Here is a 26,819-nt window from a genome sequence, read left to right as displayed (position 1 = left end):
TTCAACTTCTTTAGCGAAATTTTCATTTAGCAAAAGAGTAAATCTATGTTTAATTTCTTTTTGTAAATCCTTAACTATGTTTTTCATAGCAGGATCACGAGAACGTTGATATTGTCGTCGACGAACATTCTTCAACCGAATGAGCAGTTGAAGATTGTCATCGATGATAGGAGAATTTAATTTAGTTGGAGCTTTGGGAACTGAAAGATTTCTAGCTTCGATAATATAATGATTCAAATTATCAATTGCTGTGTCGATGTCCGCAGAATTTTCTAAAATAGTTTCATGATCCACATGATTTTCAATGTGAGATCTGTAATCCAACCAATTAGCTCTATGATAGTTGAAAATAGAACTAATTGGATTAATTATAGCTTCGTTGGAAAGTCTGAATGTTACAGGAAGATGATCTGAGTCAAAGTCAGCATGTGTAATCGGTTCACTACAAATGTGACTTTGATCTGTTAGAACCAGATCAATTGTAGACGGGTTTTTCACGGAAGAGAAACAAGTAGGATTACTGGGATGAAGAACTGTGAAGTAACCAGCTGAGAGTTGATTATGAAGTATTTTACCATTACTGTTATTTTGCCTACAATTCCACTGGACATGCTTAGCATTTAAGTCCCCTATTACGAAAAATTTCGATCGATATCTTGTAAGTTTTTGCAAATCGCCTTTAAAGAAATTTAATTGTTCGCCGGTGCATTGGAATAGCAAATATGCTCCAGCGATGAAATAAATTCCATGAATGGTTTCAACTTCGATTCCCAAGCTTTCAATAACTTTAGTATTGAAAGAAGGTAAAATTCGATGTTTAATTTGCCGTTAAACAGAAATGGCAACTTCACCACCCATTCCAGTAAACCTGTCAAATCGATGAACCACATAATGTGGATTACTTTTCAATTTTACATTTGGTTTAAGAAAAGTTTCTGTCACAATGGCAATATGAATTTTGTTAACTTTGAGAAAATTATAAAATTCATCTTCACTCGATTTCAAAGATCGAGCATTCCAATTTAAAATATTCAAATAATTATTTAACATCACTGTTAAATTTTAAATTCATTATAATATTATTTGCAAATTTCCATCCGATTTGAAATGCTTCAAAAAGTGATGAAGTCGAATTCATTTGGATGATCATTTGAAAAAGTTGATCTTGTAGGTAGATCATTTTATTTTCAGTTATATCGCCTAAATCGACTTCATTTAAAGAAGCGAATGCCATTGAAGGAATATTTGTAGGTAGACTGCCATTAGAAGAAGATGATTTGGCCGGTCTACCTATTAATAAATTGTTTTCGTTAAAAGAAGAACTGCAAGGCGGTCCTGTGTTTTGATTATTTACATTAGAAGAAATAGGTGATAGATTTCTACCTAATATACCAGCATAACTGACATTAGAAGAAGATGATGACGAGGTCGATCTACCTGTCAATAAATTGTTTTCGTTAGAAGACGAATTGACAGGCGTACCTGTTTTTTGTTTCGAAGAAATCAGTGCCCTAAAAGAATTAGGCGTGGCATTTGAAACGGTTTTTTGATTATCAGGTATGTTCTGTAAATTTAAGGTCGTTGATTTGACTTGTTGTCGAAGCGAACGAGCGTTTAAAATTTTTTCCCTGACAATACATTTCAAATAATTGGATTTATGATTTCCATTGCAATTTGAACATGAAAATTTATCAGTGGTTTCATTCATTGGACAAACGTCTTTCGAATGCGATTTACCACAATTCAAACACCGTATATCCATATGACAATTTTTGGTTCCATGGCCGAAGCCTTGGCAACGACGATATTGCATAAGTTTGCAATACGATTATGCCGTTTATAATGTTCCCAATGAATTTTAATGTGGGAAATGAAACGTACTTTTTCTAAAGTTTTCAAATTGTTTACATCACTTCGATTGAAGTGTATTAGGTAAAGTTCATGGGAAATTCCAGAGCGTGGTTTAGAAGTACCATTCACTCTTTTTTTCATAGGTTTTACTTGGGAAGGGGCACAAGCACTTCTTTCAGTTCATTTTTAATTTCATCAATACTTTGATCATTTGATAATCCTTTCAAGACAGCCTTGAAGGGTCTGTCTGATTTTATATCATATGAATAAAATTTATGAAGTTTCTCGGACAAATATCGAATAAGACGTTCGTAATCTTCCAATCCATCCACCAAGACTCGACATTCTCCTCTTCGTCCGATTTGAAATGAGACTTTTACTTCCGGGAGAAAAGTAGAAAGCTCAGTACGGAATGCTTTGAAGTCGGAAATCATCACCGTCACTGGTGGCATAGATTGTTGTTTCTTCCCAGAACGACAAGCGTCCATTTTGGGAATTGTTGAAGAACTTTCTTCTATGTCGCTACAATCGGATTCAGGAAGAATCTCGTAAATATTTTTAGACGGCATAGGATCAACGGAAGGGAAATCCGTCCGTTGTCTTTTATTTTTACATTCAGATTCTATAAGATCGTGAATGTTATTAGAAAAATGTTGAATAACGGATTGTGATTTATTCCGTATTGAATTATTTTTAGCCTTAGGCTTGTTGCCTTTCCGGTTGGACGCAGGCATTTTTGAAATGAATGAAATTTTTTTTTTTTTTTTTCATAAATACGTTTATTTCTTAAGGCAGTTTACATAAGTTTTTCTTCGCCGTAGCATCACTTTTACATAATATTCTTATCCTAATTTAATTCTAACATAGTCACAACGTTTTGCATTTATTAAAACATATTCTCTTATTACTTAAATATCATCTTAGGTAACTCGTCATTAATTATGAAATCTACTCGGAAATATTATTTGAACCAAACGATTAACTTCTATAAATTATAAAATAAGCTGTTATTTTCAGACATTTTGTTAATAATTTCATAAATTGTTTCGAGTTTGTTTGTATCATTACATTATTTTTATTCTAATTTAGCTATTGGTTGAACTCATGGACGCAGCTGGGATCAGAACTAAGTCTTGAAAGGGGCCTTTATTAAATTGAAACTCCAGTTTTCTTTATGAAATGATAAATAAGTTTCATGTATGAAAGGTCACGACAAGCAAGAATGTCTCGAACTGGGATATTGGATAGTCTACCTTGGGTACGCAAAGAATTTATTAGTTGAGATCTGACATCACGATACTCCACGCATGTCCAAACGACATGATCAATATCTCGATAACCTTCGCCACAAGCACAATGATTAGTCTCGGAGAGCCCAATTCGAAGGAGATGTGCATCTAACGTGTAGTGATTGGACATGAGTCTGGACATCACACGAATGAAATCTCTACTCACATCCAGTCCCCTGAACCATGCCTTTGTCGATATTTTCGGAATAATTGAGTGCATCCACCGACCCAGATCATCTTTATCCCAAGAAGCTTGCCAGCTGGCAAGTGTTCTTTGGCGAGACGAGCTATAGAATTCGTTGAAAGCAATTGGTCTCTCATAAATTTCACCCTCAATAGCACCACGTTTGGCTAAAATATCGGCTCTTTCATTGCCAGGAATGGAGCAATGAGCCGGGACCCAGACTATAGTGATTAGATAATTATTGTTCAATATGTCGTTCAGGCACTGTTTTATTTTGCCAAGGAAAAACGGTTCAGTCTTGCCAGTCATGTTTGAGCGAATGGCTTCAATTGCACTCAGACTATCTGTGAAGAGGAAATAATGGTTTGGAGATAATGTGACGATTACACTCAAACTATAATGAACTGCTGCTAACTCTGCTATATAAACAGATGCAGGTTCTTGAAGCCTAAATGAGGCCGAAACATTATTGTTGAACATACCAAACCCTGTCGCTTCTTCAATTCGCGATCCGTCCGTGTAAAACATTTTCTCAGAGTCAATATGCCTGAACTTACTTGAAAATATTTTTGGGATTTCCGTCGAACGTAGATGATCCGGGATTCCACGCACTTCGCGCTGCATGGATGTATCGAAAAATAAAGTTGAGTCAGGGACATTTAGGAGGCTGACACGGATAGGAATATATCTTGAAGGGTTGATTTCCTGTGACATATGGTTAAAATATACTGTCATGAATTTTGTTTGAGATCGAAGCTCGACTAGTCGTTCGAAATTATTAATTACCATGGGATTCAGCACCTCACATCTTATTAGCAGGCGTGATGAAAGCTCCCAAAATCGATCTTTTAATGGAAGAACTCCCGCCAGAACTTCAAGACTCATTGTATGTGTCGAATGCATGCACCCTAAAGCAATTCGCAAACAACGATACTGAATTCGCTCCAGTTTGATAATATGAGAGTTTGCAGCGGAACGAAAGCAAACGCATCCATATTCCATCACTGAAAGTATCGTTGTCTGATACAATTTTATTAGATCTTCCGGATGAGCACCCCACCAAGATCCTGTTATTGTTCGAAGAAAATTTACTCTTTGTTGGCATTTTGTTATCAGAAACCTAATGTGTCCTCCCCACGTGCATTTGGAATCGAACCACACCCCGAGGTATTTAAAAGTTAAAACCTGTTGGATCATTCTTCCCATCATATGGAGCTGAAGCTGCGCGGGATCATGCTTTCTTGAAAAGACGACTAACTCTGTTTTCTCCGCAGAGAATTCGATACCAAGATGAACAGCCCAATCGGACAAGTTATCTAAGGTATCTTGCAATGGTTTATGCAGATCAATAGCTTTGGGTCCAGTAACTGAAACCACGCCATCATCTGCCAATTGTCTTAGTGTACATGGGGTTACTAGACAGCTGTCAATGTCATTTACGTAAAAATTATAGAGGAGCGGACTGAGGCATGAGCCTTGCGGGAGACCCATGTAACTATTTCTGAGTGTTGCCAAATTGGAATGAAATTTTAAATTAAATTAACTAGGCTAAATTAGTCTTCGATTAGACTCCTAGCTAGCCTTAAAAAAGGCTGATTAATTTCTTAGTCACTCTAATATCACTCTTTGTATCACTTAGTCACTTAGTTAGTGATTCAGGTAGCCTTGAAAAAGACTGAAGCCTTGAATCAATGAAACTCTAGGTAGCCAGAAAAAAAATTCCAGAAGCCAAGAGCTATACGCGTGCGGTGCGAACGACTGTTCAACACCGACTGAAAACGATATATCTCTTATATTAAAACACATAAAAGTGTTGATTTAGGCCGATGACATGAAGCTCTTCCTAGAAATAAAGAGTGTCTACATCACTGGTGGTATTTCAAGATGAAGTGCAAACGTTCCATGTCTGGTGTAACAAAAGCCTTTTAATTTAAAAGATATTTTTATTCAGGCCTATTTGCGTACAAGCTTTACGTGGCCGATTTAGCTGAGTTTTTAGATAAATCTTTTTTTTGTATTGGATCTCGTTGTCACCCTTTTTCTAGGGGGAGAGGAGCTTCCATTTTCCTCCTGCGAGGATTGAGGGGCAGTTTGCTCGTGGTTCGTCTCGTCATCCATTGCCGTGGTATTGTTGTTGATTTCGTTGCTAGTTGCTGTAGATGCGTCTTGTTGTACATTGTTTGCAGTTGCTGGTTGGTTGGATGGTAAGTTGTTAACTGCAGCTGGTGTACTTTGTTCTATAGGGGTTACGTTGGATGGTTTCGTTGAAGGGGATACTTCCCTGTTGTTGTTGACTATCACAGGTGTACTGGGGTTGCTTGGGATTGGTGTGAAGGAAGCACCGTTGTCCTTTGGTATAGTTGTCTCCTTGTCCATTTTATCACATGGCTTACCGTAGTGAACAGCTTTTTGGCAATATTGACATGTGGCCATCTGATTGTCATAGGTAACAAGTGATTTGCACGGGATTCTTGTATCCTGACCGAATGTCACATAAGAAGGTATAGGCCTCCTCAAGCGCATGCGTAACAAACGTACACCATTTAGAATACCGGGGAAAAATTCTTCCACTTTTCTTTTTCGATAGAGAGAATCTCTCCGTATTGGGACATAGTATGGCGAATATATGACGCTTGAGGGAAGATCATGCACACGCACTTCTATAGCACTATCTTCCATATATACTGGAATGTTGTACTTAATGTTCTCGTGCTCCAAATAATGCACATTATTATTGTCTTCAGCGAATTGAATTGCATCCAACTCTTTGTAAAACTGGATATAAACAACATTATTCGTCTTATTGCATTGAAGTAAATGCACACGTTTAATGTCAAGATGCATTTGCTCCTTAAGCAAACCTTCAAGTTCCCGTATCGAAGGTTGAATTTTGCACTGTCTGAAGTCAACAATAATTGTATTCTTTCGTACCGGCGGTAGCTTTTGTTCGTTTGGTTCACTCATTTTGAGGTCGTTCTATTGTTCACTACATAATACTGTTCTTGGTTTCTTCTGTCCCGAACGTAAGCGGTTTTGTTTTATCGACTGACTTGGATGAGATGTAAAAGCGAACTACTAGAGGTCATCTTGTTCTCGACAAAAATATACACGGTTCGAAACTATCCACGTCTTTTCTGTGAGACTACAGTTCGAATTCCCAGCAAGCATAGCATTGTGCAAGTTTCTGGGGTCTGGGTCAGATTGATGCTTCTTGTTTCGAGCTGCGTTTTTACTTCTTCCAACTCTTACAGGTTCGAAGATTCACACGTTGTTTAGCACGAAAACCATTTGACTTTAAAGTGCCTACTTTTTTTACCGCATCCCACACTGAAACTTTCTTGTTCTTTTTTTATTTCGATTTACAGTTAAACATTGTCATTCACCTCTTTGGTCAGCAAAACTTCCCGTCCTCTTTCTCGTTGTTCTCGGGCGTGTTTAGTAATAAGACTCCAATACATTACGGATTAGTACATCCGAGGGTCAGCAGGACCGTTTTTCGATTTATCTTCTAAGGTGATATCTTCATCGAACTTCGTGATAGCTTTTCGAACGGCTTCCTCACTTACTCTTTTTATTTATGCTATTTTTCTCCGTTACAGCACATCATTTTGACGTTGTTCTACTGAAAGATCACGCCTTTTGAAACAAACTGACGGAGACAAATTCTCAATTATTACGAACTTGCACTGGTTTTTGACTGCGTCCATACTTTCGGGGACAGTCTTTAGCATTGATTAAGTTCGAAGATCAAACGGCTGTCACTTCTGTTTCTGGAGATTTAATGGTATAAGTGACTCATTACCGGTCAATTTTCTCAGATATGGAAGTACCGATATCGATAATTTTGGGCTCGTTCGAGACTAAAATTTGGCTGTGGTTTGATTGTGAAGACCACATGGTTGACACTTCAAGTTTTGGGGATATAATCGTACAAGTGACCTAATTGACACAACAATTTTATATTATCCGTATAATCATTTTAGATAAGTGATCTGTGATCATGTTCAAATGTATTATTTATGATAAACTTGGTTTTAAGAAATGTTGTGACATAAACGCTTATTGTGAGCTACCCGAGTCAATATAAATAAATTGGTTTGTAAAATTAGCCTTAATTGGTGTCAGAAATGATCATAATAAGAAGGAAAGAAAATTTAATGAGACTGTATCCCTAAGAGAGAAAGGCATTTTCATAGCACTAGGTGGATAAGGAATGTTTTTATCGTTGCTTATTTTATTGCTGCGTTTGTGATGAGATCGATGCATAGTAATAGAAACCAACATGATAAAGACTGTCTCAGAAAGTATGGACGCACTTTGATTTCGCTGTAAATAATTCACAAGTATTAGATATTTAAATTTTATTCGATATACTGATAATATTAGACTACAACAACAGAATATTATTCTCAACATTTGCTACTTAGCCATTGTAGACTAGCTGGCGCACCTTCTTGTGAACGTTCCTCATTAAATTCCGTACAGACTTCTTGGCGACAAGTTTTGACACTTTTTTCCAATCTTTTTCAAAGTGTTGAATGGGTTCGGCTGCCGAGACATGTTTCCTAAGATGTGCCTTCATTAATGCCCAAAATTCCTCAATTGGTCGAAGTTGTGGGCAATTTGGTGGATTTATGTCTTTTGGGATAAAAGTTACATTTTTGGTAGTATACCATTCTACCGTTGATTTCGAGTAGTGGCAAGAAGCAAGATCTTGCCAGAAGAGAACAGGATCCTTGTGGCTTCAAATCATGGGTAGACGTCGTTTTTGTAAACATTCCTTTGATGTATATTTCGCAGTTCATTGAAGCAGTGGTGATGAATGGTTTCGAAATCTTACCGCAGCTACAAATTGCTTGCCAGACCATAGTTTTCTGACCAAATTTTTCGGTTTAACACTTGCCCTTCTCGCACCGTATAATATTGTGGTCCCGGCAAGGATTTGTAATCGAGTTTCATGTAGGTTTCGTCGTCCATAATTATGCAGTTCAAATTTCCAGCAAGAATCGTATTGTACAGCATTCAAACTCTCGGCCTGATCGATGCTTCTTGTTTCGGACTACGTTTTGATTGTTTCTGCTTCTTATAGTTTCGAAGATTCAAACGTTCTTTAACACGAAGAACATTTGACTTCGAAGTGCCCATTTTTTTGGCCACATGCCGAACTGAAACCTCCTTCTTTAGCTCGAACGCCTTCAGTATATGTTTATCCAACTGAGGGTTAGCAGGACCTTTTTTTCAACCCGTTTTCGGTTTATCCTCAAAGGTGTTATCCTCACCGAACTTCCTGATTGCATTTCGCACGGATTTTTCACCATGAAAATTGACAGATTCAGAATCATTGCGAAATGGCAGCGGTTTTTGGTTGCGTCCATACTTTCTGGGACAGTCTTTAAGTTGCACGATCAGTATAAAAATACTTGACAGCAACTTAACGTGCTACTGCGATCGAAAGTTAGTGCATTTTCCCCAAATAAACGAAACTAATAATGTTGTCTACATCCAATTCTATAGGAAGTAGAAAGCATTTCAATGCACTGAATTAAATAGCCATGTGCGCTAGATGGATCATAAAAATTTTACGTCCGACATATTAATAGACGTGTATGAAGGATTTGTTCCTAGGTTGGCGGTTCAGGGCCCGGGGCGCTGTACAGTGGCCCCAATCATATAATAACACGCCTTTTTTTATTTGCGCTTCAGGGGTTGATTTTTAATCTTTTATTTTTTGGAAGAATTTCTGTTTGATATAGTCCGCTTTTTTAGTGTACTCAAAATTGTCATTAATCCACCTACAACTGAGTCAAAAAATTATTTTGCACATAATACGAAATAGAGCATTTATGTTTTCAGAAAAATTGTAGATCATGTTTCAACAAGAAACCATGTCAAAGACATGAAGACTTTGAAAAGCATTGGTGTCGAGATATTAGGGTAACAGAGGTATTTTGGCCCACTTTAGGATTCATTTTATTTTGGCCCACTTTGTAAAAATATCCACCAAATGCTGTAATATCTTTGAAAACCCCTTCCCCAATAGATAATTTAATGTGATTAGCTTCAAATTGATGCAACATGGGTTACTTAACATCGATCAAATCCATAAAGTTTGGTCGATGAAGTTAGGTGGGCCAAAATATATGAAGTGGCTAAAATACCTCTGTTACCCTATGCATTGTTTATTAGAGACCCCAAAATTCCAGTTTTTCCATCTTAACTTTTGTCAATGAATTTTTCGAATTTTCAAATGTTCTGCTATTATATTTTAATTATTAAAATACAAGTTTTAGTCAAAGAGTGGATATTTTTTTCCGTTTACAAACTAAAAAGTTTTTAAATAATCCAATTTCAAAATATCACATGTTTAAGTACCAATATTTCAAAAATGTGGAAATATGTGGAACCAATTTAAAAAAAAATTGAAAGTATGATCAAAACACTACTAAAAAAAATATTAGTCACAACTTAAATTCGCTTAAATTTATATGAAACACAGCCGCGACTAAAAAGTTCTTATCGATAGTAGTGTGCCATCTAGTGGCTAGTAGTCAGTACAGTGTTAGCCAACTCAACCATTCATGTTGTTTTAAAACAACATTTTATTATTCTAATTCAACTAAAAAATTAGTTGAATCGAAAAGTAGTGTGTTTTAGCTAAGAAATGACAGCTCGTTTAATTGATGAAATCAACTAAAAAAAAAGACATTTATACTAATATTTTATCATTATTATGAGAATGAGAGTTGAAACATTTAAATTAGCAAGAGTAAGATTTTTTTCGCGGTCTCAAAAAATAACTAACTAAAATCAGAAAATCAACTATTTTTTTCGTCAAAATGCTGATTTCGGTCTTTTCGTGAAGAAAATTGTTCCTTCCCATAATCCTCAGTGATTTGCCATTGGATTGTAAACGTCTTCAGTCTACCATTAAACCTGCACATGAAAGGACTAAACAAAAGTTTCGAGGGCAGCCTTAGAAAATAGGCGACTCAATTCTAAGTAGAGTAATCCGTACCCTCTATCATCTCAGCTCCACCCTTCATCTCATATGACGAAATGATCAGTTAAAGAGGGATTTCTGTTCAGTGCATTGGCTGAAAATTAAAAATGCGATGACAATGAAGATAAACGTTAACCCACTAGTCGTTTGATAATTCTGCCATCCGAAAATGTATTTTCAAACGGATAAATTTAGGCGAGTCGAAGTTCGATGGGTCAGCTAGTTTGATATAAAATCTTTTGTTATATGTGGTGTCTTTAGTTACACGTACACTAATTAGAAGTAATGACTTGAGTTGGAACTCAATTTTCATATAAAATTTACACTGTACTAGTTTCTAGTTAGTCTTTAAGCTCCATAGATTTTTTTATACCAAGTTCGAAATTAAAAAGTACAACCCCCCATTTAAAGGAAAAGCTTCCCTTTAAGTTTGGGGTTTGGAGTGGACACCAGCTAATATGCCACCTTGAGGACGAGCAACGATTTTTCGATCGTAATGTGATATTTTCGGTCATACACACACTGGGTTAACACAATAACCGGAACAATTTTTCGATTCGTGCTCACATTATATATCGATACAAGACTAACATTATACTTGTTAGAAGTTTTCTTGATCTCTCGAACCTATTCAAATAGCACGAAAACAATATCTATAAACACATTTTGATTCTTTAAAAAAAACTTCTGCTTTGTTTGGAACCTTACTCAGTTTCTGTTTGCATTGCAAGGAGAAAAAAATCCTTTAATTTACCAACTAAAGATTTGTCCGAACGGGAGAACATAAATGCAGCTGTTTGAACGAAACAAAAGCTTGTACAATCTTTTGAGCAACGAACTGATGACAACTACAATGATGAAAAAGACATTCAACCGCTTGTAAAGGGAGAGCAGTTTTAGTCGTATTAATTGGATCGCCGGAAAAGTCGGAAAACAAAAAACCCAGTGGCTCCGAGGCGGACAACTCTAGCATAAAGACTGTCCCAGAAAGTATGGACGCAACCAAAAACCGCTGCCATTTCGCAATGGTTCAGAATCTGTCAATTTTTATGGCTGCGTCCTGTTGTTTACATTCTTCTCTAACCACATGTGCAGATGTTTATTCGTTTTCATTAGTTTGTTTCGAAATGTGTGGACATTCAGCAGAACAACGTCGAAAAATTGTGTACAAATGGTGCACAGAACGCGGACTGTCAGAAAGATAGCAAAAATGGAAGGAGTAAGTGAAAAAGCCTTGCGAAATCCAATCAGGAAGTTCGGTGAGGATAACACCTTTGAGGATAAACCGAAAACGGGTCGAAAAAAAGGTCCTGCTAACCCTCAGTTGGATAAACGTATACTGAAGGCGTTCGTGCAAAGGAAGGAAGTTTCAGTTCGGAATGTGGCCAAAAAAATGGGCACTCCGAAGTCAAATGTTCTTCGTGTTAAAGAACGTTTGAATCATCGAACCTATAAGAAGCAGAAACAACCAAAACGTAGTCCGAAACAAGAAGCATCGATCAGGCCGAGGGTTCGAAAGCTGTACAATACTATTTTTGCTGGAAATTTGAACTGCATAATCATGCACGACAAAACCTACGTGATACTCGATTACAAATCCTTGCCGGGACCACAATATTATAGGGTGCGAGAAGGGCAAGTGTTAAACCAGTCCGAGCCATCGATTGAAGTCGAAAAATTTGGTAAGAAAGCTATGGTCTGGCAAGCAATTTGTAGCTGCGGTAAGATTTCGAAACCCTTCATCACCACTGCTTCAATGAACAGCCAAATATACATCAAGGACTGTTTACAAAAACGACTTCTACCCATGATTCGAAGCCACAAGGATCCTGTTGTCTTCTGGCGAGATCTTGCTTCCTGGGACTACTCGAAATCAACGGTAGAATGGTATACTACCAAAAATGTCACTTTCGTTCCAAGAGACATGAATACACCAAATTGCCCACAACTTCGACCAATTGAGGTATTTTGGGCATTAACGAAGGCACATCTTAGGAAACATGTCTCGGCAGCCGAAACCATTCAACGATTCGAAAAAGATGGGAAAAAAGTGTCAAAACTTGTCGCCAAGAAGCCTGTACGGAATTTAATGAGGAACGTTCGCAAGAAGATGCGCCAGCTAGTCTACAATGGCTAAATAGCAAATGTTGAGAATAATATTCTGTTGTTGTAGTCTAATATTATCAGTATATCGAATGAAATTTGAATATCTAACACTTGTGAATTATTTGCAGCGAAATCAAAGTGCGTCCATACTTTCAGGGACAGTCTTTAAATTCACACCACTGTTCGTTTAGCGTTGAAAGCTGTGCAGTCACCGTCCAATAAATTGTGCTTCGTCTTCGTAACTCCGGACACAAAATAATAAAAAACAATGCATACACTCACCTGATTTTGGCCCAGATCCAGCTCGGAAAGATGTGTCAGCATATTGTACACCTGCGGGTTCACGTTCAGCAGATGGCAACCTCTAACTTTTAGCACTTTCAATTCCTAGCGGGAGGAAAAACAAATACGGGGCAATGTAGTGTGTGCGAGTGCGAGTACATTTCCACTTCCAGTAGTGGGAAAATGTCAGCCGAGCGGAAATTAAACAACACCCACAATACGCACCTGCACGTCCTTGAACACTTCCGGTGGCAGATCGTCGATGGGATTACGACTCAGATCCAGATGTTTGAGTTTAGCCAAATGTAAAAATAGCCGCGCGTTCAGCTCGTCGATCGAATTGTCCGCCAGGTTCAACGATTTCAAGCTCTGTGGAGAAAAAAGAGAAAACAAAAGCCGTTTTAAAAACAAAAGATTTCACTAATGTAAAATGTCACGTTGATAAATTGGAGCCAGCTGTGACTGGTAACCCAGTAATTAATTTTAAGAGGTTTTCACATTTTTTCCATTTTGCATTAACAGTGCCGCTTTTCGCCGAATGGAGTAATTATTCGACATCAACTGTTTGGTTGTGGCAGCAAAAACGAAAAAAAGGAACGTTGTTTGTCGGACTCTCCACCGCCGCTTCTCGCCGAAAACTTGCGTGCATACTTTTCATTTTTCGAAACATCTGAAGAGTAGAGAGGGAAAGGTCGTTCGCATAAAATGCAAGCACCCATTTAACAAATTTCACTTTGAATGGAAAAAGTCGCGGGCGGAAATGCGGCATCCGTGTCTGGGATAGTGACGGGGGAAACATTCGACATAATTGTAATCAATATGGAACAAAAACTCAAATGGTTTTTCGGCCAGTGCTGCAATCGGCACCGAGCACACATGAGTCCTAGTTTTCAACCGTTTTAGAGAAATTAGAATCACGGCATAAACACGAATGTCTGTTACCGGTGTGTGATTTTTGTTGAATACAATACTGAGGTAATGGCAGGATAAAGAAAGATGTCTATTATGGTGGATTAAAACAGGTTTTTTTAAGGGTCTCGTTATCATAACAAACTTTCTAACTTAGCTGCGATTCGCGAAATTAACCTCGGAAAAGGGGCGACTCGATAAAGTCTTCTGTATAACAAACAATTAATTTTTGTCTACTAGAGAGATCGATTCGACTCAAGGCAATTTTTTTAAAAGAGGCAAATGTAATTTGTGTATGCATATCTCTCAAATCGTCGTAAATCGTAAAGACTAGGTGTCCATCGAGAAATCATAGGAAATCAAAACTTTCTAAAGGTTGTGCACTCAAAAACAAAAATCAATCGAAAAAAAAATAAAATCGATTGCTTTTTTTTTTCTCGCAACACTCTCAATTTAAACTAGTTTTCATTCAGATTAGTAACTTTTTAATACTGAAGAAGTTACAGTTGAAACAATTTACTAGCATTTGTTTCCAAAGCTTAGTAAAAAATAGGCAACTAAATGTCAGAATAAGAACAATAAAAGCTATGGCCAGGTGAAATTTGCCCCAAAGGAAGTTCATATCATTATACCATAATCGAAAGAGCTTGAACTGGAAATATTTTTCCCAAAATTACAATCCTTTAGCTACCATATAGACGAAGCTGGAGGTGGCTCTATTGACTTTCATTTTACATCGAAACCTTCATTTATAATTAGGTGTAACAGATCGGCTGAAAAGTTCGTATCGTTTCTATGAGAAGGCGCCACTAGAATTAAATCAATACCATTTTCAGTTAGTACCAACCTTCAAAAGATACGTGTATAAATTTGACAGCTGTCTGATTATTAGTTTGTAAGATATTGCATTTAGAGTGAAGCTACTTTTGTTATTGTGAAAAAAATGAAAAAAAAAGGAATTTCGTGTGTTGATGAAACACTACTTTTTGATGAAAAAAAGTGCCGCCGATACCAAAAACTGGCTTGATGAGTGTTATCCAGACTCTTCACCGGGCGAAGCAACAATTCGTAAGTGGTTTGCAAAATTTCGTACTGGTCATATGATGATGATGATGGTCCCACCTCATACCCCTACAAAGGTGTGAGCAGAACGAGTTATCTAAATGATAATTAATATTTTTGCACATATCTTAACCAGTAAACAAAAGAAAACGATCTGATTAATCTAGCAGGTATAGATTCTTCTTCAAAAGAACGACTGACCACAAAATAACATTCAAATATCTCGGATTTACTATCCAGGGTTAATCAAGAAAATTTCCAACCCGGGAAGATCCTTGATCACATCAGGAATCGAACCCGATATCTTTACCAGTATCAGACAGTAATTCACCTGGCCCTTCCCGCCGGACCAGTTCATCGCTACACACATCAGCTACGATGGAGTAACGAGACTGCGGATGAGCAGAGCCAAGCCCAATTCCATCAACAACTGTCGATCCCAATTAGTTTCCCGAATCTATTCCTTAAATAATTATCCAACCTTGCGATCAAGGTCAAGAGCAAACTTAACACACTGAATGCTAAGGCTCTTCGGCCAGTCCTGTTCGCTTTCCAAATAGTCACTACCTGCTTCGCGCGCGAGGCTCAAACGTTTGTAGACTGCTCATTATTTTTAACTCTCAAACAAACTAAAAATCCATCATCATCATACCGAACATAGTAACTTAATACGTCTCACAATAATATATATAAACAAAAAAAAATACAATCTTCGTAATACGTAAAAAAATAAAAAATCTAAAAAAATTGAACTAACTAACTAAATATTTGCTTACAAAGCGGACTTTATGTGTGAAATACATAACTTTTTGAACTCCACCAATGAGGCCGCGCGCTTGATCTCTCTTGGCATCGAATTGAAAAAACTTATTCCCTTGTACAACAATGAGTTTTGCGATCTGGCTAACAAAAAGCTTGGTGTTCTAGCATCAGACGCGTTTCTAGTATTGTACCTATGCAAATCAGTTCCTCTTTCAACTCGATCACACAAATATCGAGGCAGCATGCCATTTAATATCTTGAAAATAAATACCATGGTTAAGTAGTAAATTCTCTGTTTCACTGAAAGCCATTGTAATGCGTTCAGTAGAAAATCTGAGGAGGTATATCTACTACATTTTAGAATTAATCGCATGATCTTATTTTGCAGTCGCTGTAATCTCAAGATTTGTGTGTTATTAGCAAGAAACAGAATGGATGAGCAAAAGTCAATGTGTGGTGAAATGACTGTTTTATACAAAAGAATCTTACTATGGGTCGTTAAGTCATTTTTCAAACGACATAATACATCATATTTTTTGGCAATCTTCTTGATGACGTTATTGATATGAGATTTGAATGTTAACTTTTCATCAATTATGACTCCAAGATACTTCATTTCTCTAACGCGATCAATAATTTCACCATCAATTTCCACATTGGCGTCATGACCGGTGCTGACAGAAGAAATAACCATATATTTAGTTTTCGCGACGTTTAGTTTCAGTTGCTTAAATTTTAACCATCGAACCAGCGAACTTAGATCCTCGTTTAAATGTGCAACAGCTTCATTGAAATCTCTAGCCGTAATGAACAGAACAGTATCATCAGCAAACAAATTTATATCACAGAAACGTAAGACTCGCTTCATATCATTAATATACATGATAAATAGAATAGGACCTAACACACTTCCCTGAGGCACACCAAGTGAATTGCCGAGGGAACTAGACATTACATCGTTAAAAACAGTCTTTTGAGATCTACCACATAAATAGTTTTCAAACCATTCATGTGCCATTCCCCCGATGCCAAAACGCCGCAATGTCTGCAACAATAAAGGTCTTGAAATTGTTTCAAAGGCTCTCTTCAGATCCAAGAACACAGCAAAAATACTCTCTTTGGCTTCGATTTTCTCCTTCCATTTTGCCAATACTAGGTTCAAAGCGGTTTCACAAGAGTGACCCTTACGATATCCCGATTGTTCCGGTATTAGCAAACTGTTAGAGTTCAAATAGTTAATCAGCTGATCTTTAACAACAAGTTCCAAAATTTTTTCCAGCGTGTGCAGCATGTTAATGGGACGGTACTCCTCGGCTTTATCCGTTCCAGTAACCTTGGGGATAGGAACAACCAGAGATTCTTTCCACACTTTTGGCACGTGCCCCGTGTACAACGATTCATTTACCAGATCCAGTAGATCGTGTCCGATAACATGAAAGCAATCCTGTATCACTTTTGAGTTTACATTGTCAATACCCGTCGATTTTCCCAAATTAAAACAAATATTTTTCAGTTGTTCAAAAGTGATTGGTTGAAATTCATCAAGTCTACAATAGTTATTCATCGGCTGTGTTATTTCAACAGGTTCACCTACCAATTCAATACTTTGATTGATCTGCTGAACACTATTTATGAAATAACTGTTGAACTTTTCAGATATAATTTGTTCTGTGTGTTCTTCTATACCGTCAAAAGTTATACTTTTCGATGCACTATGTGTAGGCTTGATAAGCTGTTTGAGAATTTTCCATAACTCTCTACTGTTTTGTTGATTTTGATCGATTCTCCTCTGTATGTATTCATATCTAGTCTTCTTCAGTGCCCGTGAATAAATATTTCGTGCTTGTGTATATCTACTCCAGTGACTATCATTGTTAGTTCTACAGAATCTCTTGTACTGTTTATCCCTCTCCCGTTTTAACCGTAAGAGGTCTATTGAGTACCAACTACTCGAGCTGTTCAAACTAACATACTTTTCAATTACTAATTCATTAGTACACTTTTTCAGTATGTCAGTAAGAATAGATGCCCTGTGATCCAAATTTCCAGTCAACTGTGTACAACCCAAGCTTCTTGATACAAGTCGAGATATGGTTTGCTTTGAATGGTTTTTCCAACTCTTGATTTTCACCGTATCTTCCTCATTTCTAGAGCTACTCGTTACGGAAATTGCAATTGTTTCATGATCTGAAATCTTGCAATCGGATTCCGCATTTGAATAAACACCGTCGAAATTGGAATACACGTGATCTATCAATGTTTTACTGTATCTCGAAATTCTTGTAAATTCATTCACAGTTTGCCTCAAATTGAAGAATTCTGCTAACTGTTTCAATTGATTCGAACCTTGATCACTGAGCCAATCAATATTAAAATCTCCAGTAATAATATTTAGTTTACCAAATATGAGCACCGAAGACGATGAACGCAGTGGACGTCCAAAAGAGGCTGTTACCGATGAAAACGTGAAAAAAATCCACAAAATGATTTTCAATGACCGTAAAGTGAAGTTGATCGAGATAGCTGACACCCTAAAGATATCAAAGGAACGTGTTGGACATATTATTCACGAATGTTTGGATATGAGAAAGCTTTGTGCAAAATGGGTGCCGCGTGAGCTCACAATCGATCAAAAACAACAACGAATTGATGATTCTGATTCTGTTTGGAGCTGTTATATCGAAACAAAACCGATTTTTTTTCTTCGATATATAACAATGGACGAAACATGGCTCCATCACTTCACTCCGGAGTCCAATCGACAGTCAGCTGAGTGGACTGCACGCGATAAACCGAACCCAAAGCGTGGAAAGACTCAACAATCGGCCGGTAAGGTTATGGCGTCTGTATTTTGGGATTCGCAAGGTATAATTTTCATCGACTACCTTGAAAAGGGAAAAACCATCAACAGTGACTATTATATAGCGTTATTAGAGCGTTTGAAGGACGAAATTTCAAAAAAACGGCCTCATTTGAAGAAGAAAAAAGTTTTGTTTCATCAAGACAATGCACCGTGTCATAAGTCGATGAAAACCATGCTGAAATTGAACGAATTGGGTTTCGAATTGCTCCCTCATCCACCGTATTCTCCAGATTTGGCTCTCAGTGACTTTTTTCTGTTCTCAGACCTCAAGAGAATGCTCGCTGGTAAAAAATTTAGAAGCAATGAAAAGGTAATCGCTGAAACTGAGGCCTATTTTGAGGCAAAGGACAAATCGTACTACAAAAATGGTATCGAAAAGTTGGAAGATCGCTATAATCGCTGTATCGCCTCTGATGGCAATTATGTTGAATAATAAAAACGAATTTTGCCAAAAAAATGTGTGTTTCTATTAAACGATACGAACTTTTCAGCCGAACTGTTAATTTCAAAACCTTTTATTTTCGAATTAGTTTGTGAAAATTGGTCGAGAAATTTCTGAGAAAATTGAATGCGCATTTTCTCACAAACTTGCACATGTTATCTTGTAATTCCGGAACCGAAAGTCGGATAGAGATTAAATTCAAAAGCAGACTATGGAACCATAAGACCTTTCGAATTTAAGTTTGTAAAAATTGGCTCAGCCATCTCTGAGAAAAGTGAGTGATTAAATTTTTTCATGAAAAGAAATGAAACCATTTAGATACATTGCTATTTGTTTTGGCATTCTAAAGTATTTGGCATACTCGACCAGTGCGGTAAAATTGTATTTTCAATCGAATAATATAAGATGAAAATGAAATTTATGGCCGCTGACAGCATATCCCTACTAATTCATTTGACTTTTGCTGCCATTTTCAAGTGAAACTCCCAGAATTCATCGTCAGTCTAATAATCGTACCTAGTCATTTCAAGTTTTGCTTGCTCAGTTTCAAGTGCCAAGTAGTCTAATTGCGTCATTGTCTTCGCTGTTGGTAGTGAGCAAGTTCGAATGAATAGAATTATAAATGGAGTAAAGTATTAAAAATGATAACTGAAAGAGGAAATTTCAGCTATCTGATTTGTTTTTAATCTATTATGTTGAACCAATTCGAATGTTTACATGAACCTCGTTTGAAGGCCGCTCTCACAGAAAAGATATTTTGTTACTTCAAGAGATCAACTGACGGTGGTTAAACTGAGTCTCGATTGGAAGAGAAACGAGTGATAAACTGAATGCTGCTCGTTCAGGCAGTCAGTTTTACTGCACTGTACACGACTCTACCTTACTCTTTAAATAATCTAGTAGAGTAGTGAAAAGCATCAATCATTATTCTTGGGCAAGTTAGGAGAATACCTGAACGATTTGTTGAATAGTTATTATCGAATCACCATAATTTTGGGTTCGAAATCATTATTTTTTAATTCCTTAGAACGAGAGAGTGAACAATTTGGTCATATGTGGTGCACTATTTGTAGAAATTTCACTGCTTTTTACGACGTTTTCAGTGTGTCTCTGCTGAGTGTGGGTATTTGTCTACCGGAAAGCATATTGGGATTATGACGATCTGGGTCAGTGGTAGCACTGAAATATTTCCAAAATATGATCCATTGCATAGGTAAACAATTTTGCATCGTCTGCTTCTAATGCATATAAGTGGTGTGACAGAAAGGAACAAAACAAAATGAAATACTCCAAAGCATCCTGCCGGCGAGCTATGGATAAACGAGAGAAGTTGAGAGTGGGTGGGACAGTTACCCGAGTGTTAGTTTCTGAATAGAGTTCAGCCAGAGCAATCAGTACTGTAAAGCTTTATTCAATTCAATTGAAATCGAATGTGCACACACTGACGATTACTGTACACCGAAACCTCCATTTACGAATTAAACGGGGGTTCGTAAAAAGAGGTAGTTCGTAAAAAAAGATTACGTTATTTGGGATTTGGTTCGTAAAAAAAGTTTACGTTATTTGGGATTTGATTCGTAAAAAAAGTTTACGTTATTTGGAATTTAGTTAAGGAATTTAGTAAAAAAAGTTTTGTGTGATTATTGTGGAAACCGCGCATCATATGTTTATTTTCGGAACGGATGTGAAGAGTAAGTGCAAGAAAATGATGTTTGGACTCGTTTCAAAATCCAAGATGGCGACTTGCCTAAAACCCCTAACAATATGAATATCTTCGGAACGGAATTGATGAGTAGATGTCGGAAAACGATGTTTGAAGTGGTTCTGAAATCCAAGATGGCGACTTCCGGTTTTTTTTATATCCCTTGAAAACCCTTGCAATATGGATATTTTCGGAATGGGATTGATGAGTAGATGTCAGAAAACGATGTTTGAGGTAGTTTTGAAATTCAAGATGGCGACTTCCAATTTGTTGATATTCCTTGAAAACCCTTACAATATGGGTATTTTCAGAACAAGATTGATGAGTAGATGTCAGAAAACAATGTTTGAGGTGATTCTTAAATCCAAGATTGCGACTTCCGATTTTTTTTATATTCCTTGAAAACGCTTGCAATATGGATATTTTCGGAACGGGATTGAAGAGTAGATGTCAGAAAACGATGTTTGAGGTAATTTTGAAACTCAAGATGGCTACTTCCGGTTTGTTGATATTCCTTGAAAACCCTTACAATATGGGTATTTTCGGAACGGGATTTATGAGTAGAAGTCACCAAATTGTTTTCCGAAACGAGATCGAACATCGTTTTATGATATTCAATCATCAAATCCATTCCAAGAATACTCTTATTCTAAGGGTTCCAAAAGAATATCAATAAACTGGAAGTCGCCATCTTGGAATTCGGAACGACAAGAACAACATTTCCATGAAATATCAATTACTTAGAAATCGTGATCATTGTATGCGAAAAACTCTTTTTACCTTTTAGTAGGTTCATAAAAGTTATTACGTTATTTGGGATTTGGTTCGTAAAAAGAGTTACGTAGAAGGAGATAACGTAAAAAGAGGGTACGTAAACGGGGGTTTGGGTGTGGTTGAATCTCATTTGGCTTGTGTGCAATATCGTACTCAAGTTCAGCACAGTGTCCTACACATGTTCCAGAGAAGCGTAGTTGGTAGAGCGTCTCCCCGGGAAGGAGAAGTTTGAAAGTTCGAGCTTTTCCGATAGGCAATATATTTTCCCCCAAATCTTCATTTTTCGCTGTTTCATGCATTTTAATCTGCCCGTTAGTAGTGATGTGTACAAAATTGAGTTCCAGACTGGTTTACGTCTTAACACAAAACCCAACAAAGTTAATTGATATTTTTCAATTTAACGATCACTTTTCACCGATTTGTATTTTCGGGCCATTTAGTATTTTTTACACACTATAGTTCCTTTCCCAACTTCTGCCGAACGCAAGTTCACTAACTTTAAATAAGAGTGATGTGAAAACTTTGACTAAATTGTGAGAATATCAATAGAACATGCCTCAAAAAGAAATGTTTTTCATGTGATTTATAGTTGCTTACAGTTCGAATAAAACCGAACCCAGGTAATTCACTCAATTATGTGGAAATGCTTGCTACTTGCAAGCAATACTCCTTGTGCAATAGCCATTTATCAATTCCACAGTCTAAATCGGATTTTTCTCGAAAACTTCTGCAAGCCCTGCCAGCTGAAAGGCTCCAGTTCAGCGGTAAAACCGGGGCATAGTGGGATGCCAAATTAAATTACACCAAACGATCTTGAATGCACGGTAGCATTTTATTTCTTTCTCTCTCTCTCTCCCTCTCTCCTGCGATGCACGTGTTCCAACTCTCGAAGATAGAAACAAAACATGTGATGGTATTTTCTCTCTCTCTCTCTCTCTTTCTCTCTCGAGTCAACCGATTTCTGCTTTCGAGCAAATAATAATATTCGAATTCAGAAGAAATTATCATGGAAATTCAACTGCCATGTATTTACATTTTTTACGAGTCAAAACGAAGCAGCTGCCGATATTTACCTACTTTAGTATGAGCTCCGGACGAGCTCACGTTCGACAGCGTCAGCCGGAGTTGAATGTTTTTTTTTTGCCTACTTACCTTCAAATGGCCGAATGTTCCGCTGGCAATCCGTTCCATTCGATTCTTGGACAGATCCAGTTCCAGCAGATTGTCCTGTCCCCGGAAGTTGTCGACGATGATTTGGGTGATGTTGTTCCGGGATAGGTCCAGTGTGCGCAGTTTGACCAGACCCCAGAAGGAGTTCATGCCGATGGCCGGCACGTTGGCGTTGTTGATTTTCAGCACCTCCAGCCGGGAGAAGGTCTGAAAGATGGGCCCGATGTTGAGCGAGTTCTTCGAGCCCCGGATCAGAATCACCTCCACTTCCCGGTCAATATCCGGCACCGGAATCGCTCGCCATTCGACTGCAGAGAAACGAAATGGAGAAGAAGAATTGGATTTACTGTTATGTTGATTGCTTTTCAGTGCATGCCGGGGTGCGCAGTGCGCGCCCAACCGGAACCCGCGAAGGGAAATATTTCTTCTCGAGCCTTATGTTCGAGTCCAATACACCGTGAAGTGGCTAAAAATTTATTTCTTTTAGTTCCATTGATGTGAGAAGAAGTTGTTTTGCAAGAAATTTCCAACGGTACCATTAAGGGTGATATTTTAGCAAAAGGAACTCTTGGTAACGGTTTGAAAAGTGTTTTGCCATTTTTTCGATTTCTTCAAGTTTCGCTTTCAGCTCATCAGTGGTTAAAGCAGTCCAAATTGAACTACCATCTCCGTCTAGCAGTTCAATTTGAACTACTAAGCACTTTTTTTTCTTTTTCTATCGTGGTTTTTGTTCAACTCATTTATAGATAATCTTTAAAAGTATTTATCATAAACAAATTTTAATACATAAATAGTTCTAAATCTTAATAAAACGTTCCCAAATATATTTAATTCGTTTACAAGTCCTGAGGATTGAAGGTTTTTGGTTACAATTAATCATGCGTCTTCTTAACCGAAAACTTCATGGAGACGCATGACCCTTTGTTTACAAAATGCAGTAGGTCGGATCGACGATGATTTCCAGATAGCTTCCCATAACTGTTTTGAATTTTGATTATTATTGATCGTAAACTTTGAGACTTTTGTAACAGAAAATGTTTTCGTTTTTTCTTATATTTGGAGATCGCCAACCAAACCCAATTTTGGCTGAGAGATCACGTTAAGTATGGGGATAACATTTTCCAGTGGAACTTGACCATTCCGTTTAATCAGAAATGGCAGAGCTACGTACTTAATGGTACTATGAACACTTCCACATTTGAGCGTGATCAAACGACAGCTGGTTCGTAAGATTGTTTCTGAATGGTCATCAAACTTCAACTAATTTTACAAGACGGTAGTGCACAAATGCTCTTATCAAAATCTGTTTCAATCCTCCTTGTGGTGTGATGATGCCTTTCGTATCGTTTCTATGAGAGGGCGCCACTAAAATTAAATCCATACCACTTTCAGTTAGTACCAACCTTCAAAAGATACGTGTATAAATTTGACAGCTGTTTCATTATTAGTTTGTGAAAAAAATGGAAAAAAAGGAATTTCGTGTGTTGATGAAACACTACTTTTTGATGAAAAAAAGTGCCGCCGATACCAAAAAATGGCTTGATGAGTGTTATCCAGACTCTGAACCGGGCGAAGCAACAATTCGTAAGTGGTTTGCAAAATTTCGTACTGGTCATATGAGCACCGAAGACGATGAACGCAGTGGACGTCCAAAAGAGGCTGTTACCGATGAAAACGTCAAAAAAAATCCACAAAATGATTCTCAATGACCGTAAAGTGAAGCTGATCGAGATAGCTGACACCCTAAAGATATCAAAGGAACGTGTTGGATATATTATTCACGAATATTTGGATATGAGAAAGCTTTGTGCAAAATGGGTGATGATTCTGAAATTGAACGAATTGGGCTTCGAATTGCTCCCTCATCCACCGTATTCTCCAGATTTGGCCCCCAGTGACTTTTTCCTGTTCTCAGACCTCAAGAGAATGCTCGCTGGTAAAAAATTTAGAAGCAATGAAGAGGTAATCGCTGAAACTGAGGCCTATTTTGAGGCAAAGGACAAATCGTACTACAAAAATGGTATCGAAAAGTTGGAAGATCGCTATAATCGCTGTATCGCCTCTGATGGCAATTAGGTTGAATAATAAAAACGAATTTTGGCAAAAAAATGTGTGTTTCTATTAAACGATACGAACTTTTCAGCCGAACTGTTATAACCTACAGAGTGAAACAGTACTCAGGTCTGAGGAAACGAAGTAATAGTGGAACAGGTACTTCCGAAACAGGAGTCCGGAATAGTTGAAGTCGGTTCGAGAAAAGCGACTGGGATCCATTTTTGAGTCTATGGCTACAATCTCCGGTCGTTAATCGAAAACCGAGAATAAGAAAAGTCAACTTAATGTTTGACCGTCTACTGACAATGACTACCGATTGGAATAGTTCTGAAGCAAGTTTAGAAATTATTGTACGTTTTACTTCCGGAATCGGAAATCGAAAACTAGCATAGCCGGAATCGGTTTGCTTGGTTGTCTATTGACATTGGCTACCGATTGGAATAGTTTATATTTTTTTAAACGTGTCTAGTATAGCCGGTTTAAGTGACGGTATCAAGTTTTTAATACACTTCACCTTGCAATTCCGGAACCGGAAGTCAGATTCGGACAAATTGCAATTGCTTCATATGTACCCATGAGATCTTTTGTTTGGTCTCAGTTTATAAAAATCGGCTCAGTCATCTCTCGGTCAGTCAATCGAAGTGAGCTCCGTTTGTGGAAAATTTGACCATTTTTTTCGGTACTTCCAGAACCGAAAGCTGGGGATTGGTACATTCCAAGTTGGTTTGATTGGCCATAAACAAACAGAACCTACACACTGAAACAGTTTTTAGCACTGTTCTGAAGATGCGGATGAAATTCAAACCATATTAAAGTCTAGATAAGTTTGTGAGAATCGGTATCACAATCTCAGAGAAATTTATGTGAGTTCCGTTTCAAGGTTCAAATGTAAACCAAGTTTACTTGTGTTGGTAATAAGTGTATTATTACTTTGTACTATGTATGTATTACTTAATAATGCAGTAAAATCAGTTTATCAAAGTGGCTTGAATGATTGAGATTAAAAAAATCTTTTTAGCAATAATTTATTTTTAAACGAATGTTCAGTTCATGTGTAACATTCGTCGCGTACGGTCGAGTTTTTATTCTCTCCGCTCTGTGTCCATACGTTGTGTTTTGCTTGAGTTGCGCCAACTGGACGAATGTTTGCGTTTAATTCTTAAATTCTTTAAAGTTAAAGTGTTGTGTTGTGTAGGATGATCTTTTGTGTGCAGAGCAGAGATCGAAGTCCAGTTTGCAAAGAATTTTCGTAGCGGGCGATTGTTTTTCTCTGTCGCTTCTTCATTGTAGGTTTTGCTCGGGCTACGCCATCTGGATTACAATTGTACTCGGACCTTACTTTCCGAGTACTGAAAATTTTCAGTGAGATAGCAATTTCGATCAGTTGAACGAAGCGGATAGTGTTTGGAAAGACAGATAGCTTCGCTGATAGCAGAATGACTGTAGTCTATAGAATTCTTTTTTGCTCGTGTGTATTTTTTTTGTAATAACAGGCAGGTATTCTACCTACCAAATTAGAAAAGGTAATCGCAAGTGAAAAATCTTTTTCGGACGTAGTGCGCAATCTAGTGGGTAGTAGCAGTTACCGTTTAATATTTCGGTGACATGAGTTTGGTTGTACACGCTTAGAAAAAGTTACTCAGAGTTTGAGTACTAGTTACTCATTTTCAAATGATACATGGAAACGTCAAAAATTGAGTAGTTACCATCAATGATATTGAGTAACTCCTACTCTAAATTTGAGTTTAATGCAATAACTCGTTTTTTTGTTACTATTCGCAAGATCAGTCTAAAAGTTGTAATAACCATTTGTAGCAACAGGTTGTATTTTTTGTTAGTGAGATCGCGTATTTCGAGGGTGAGTCGCTCAACACAAACGGTGTTGTGTCTGCAAAAACCGGAATGATAAACTCCGTGTTGTGCTTTAGAATGGAAACGAATATGCTCAAATGTCATTTATGAGAAATAAGTGTATGATTGGTGCCTGAGCATAACTGACATGTATGTTAATTTGCGATTGACACACTACTCCAAGCGACCACCACTTGATATAGTATTGAGTTCAATTACTTAATATTTTAATACAATACATTCAGAAAAGGAGCAATTTTTTTGCAAATTTGGTATATGTGAAATAAAATTTCACTCAAAATTTGGGTGATAGTTACTCTATTTTTGGTACATGTACAAATAAAGTTTTACTCGGTAAATGAGTAGATTTTACCCAAATATCGTTTCCAGTGGAAGAACTCAAATTTGAGTAACTTTGGAGTTACTCTAAATTAGAGTTGTTCCACTTTTTCTGTAGATGAGTGAGATAGTACTCATTTTTGAGTAACTATTTTTAAGCGTGTACTGATGGTAAATT

At 37.3% G+C, this 26,819-nt stretch overlaps 1 protein-coding gene across 7 annotated transcripts in view; it reads right to left on the bottom strand.

The window, feature by feature from the left end:
* Positions 1-26,819, bottom strand: part of LOC131431005 (insulin-like growth factor-binding protein complex acid labile subunit) — a 770,466-nt gene that overhangs the window by 28,367 nt on the left and 715,280 nt on the right. For all 7 annotated transcript variants that reach the window (XM_058596356.1, XM_058596358.1, XM_058596357.1 and 4 more), the window contains 3 exons: positions 22,379-22,704; positions 12,938-13,081; positions 12,713-12,817 (listed from right to left, as the gene is read on the bottom strand). In XM_058596356.1, the coding sequence (XP_058452339.1) occupies positions 12,713-12,817; positions 12,938-13,081; positions 22,379-22,704 (575 nt within the window). The remainder of the gene's footprint in view (positions 1-12,712; positions 12,818-12,937; positions 13,082-22,378; positions 22,705-26,819) is intronic.

The sequence above is a fragment of the Malaya genurostris genome, chromosome 2 (assembly GCF_030247185.1).
Source record: "Malaya genurostris strain Urasoe2022 chromosome 2, Malgen_1.1, whole genome shotgun sequence".
NCBI classification, from domain to species: Eukaryota; Metazoa; Arthropoda; class Insecta; order Diptera; family Culicidae; genus Malaya; species Malaya genurostris.
The sequence above is the reverse complement of the archived record's forward strand: the minus strand, read 5'-3'. Positions and strand labels throughout refer to the sequence as shown.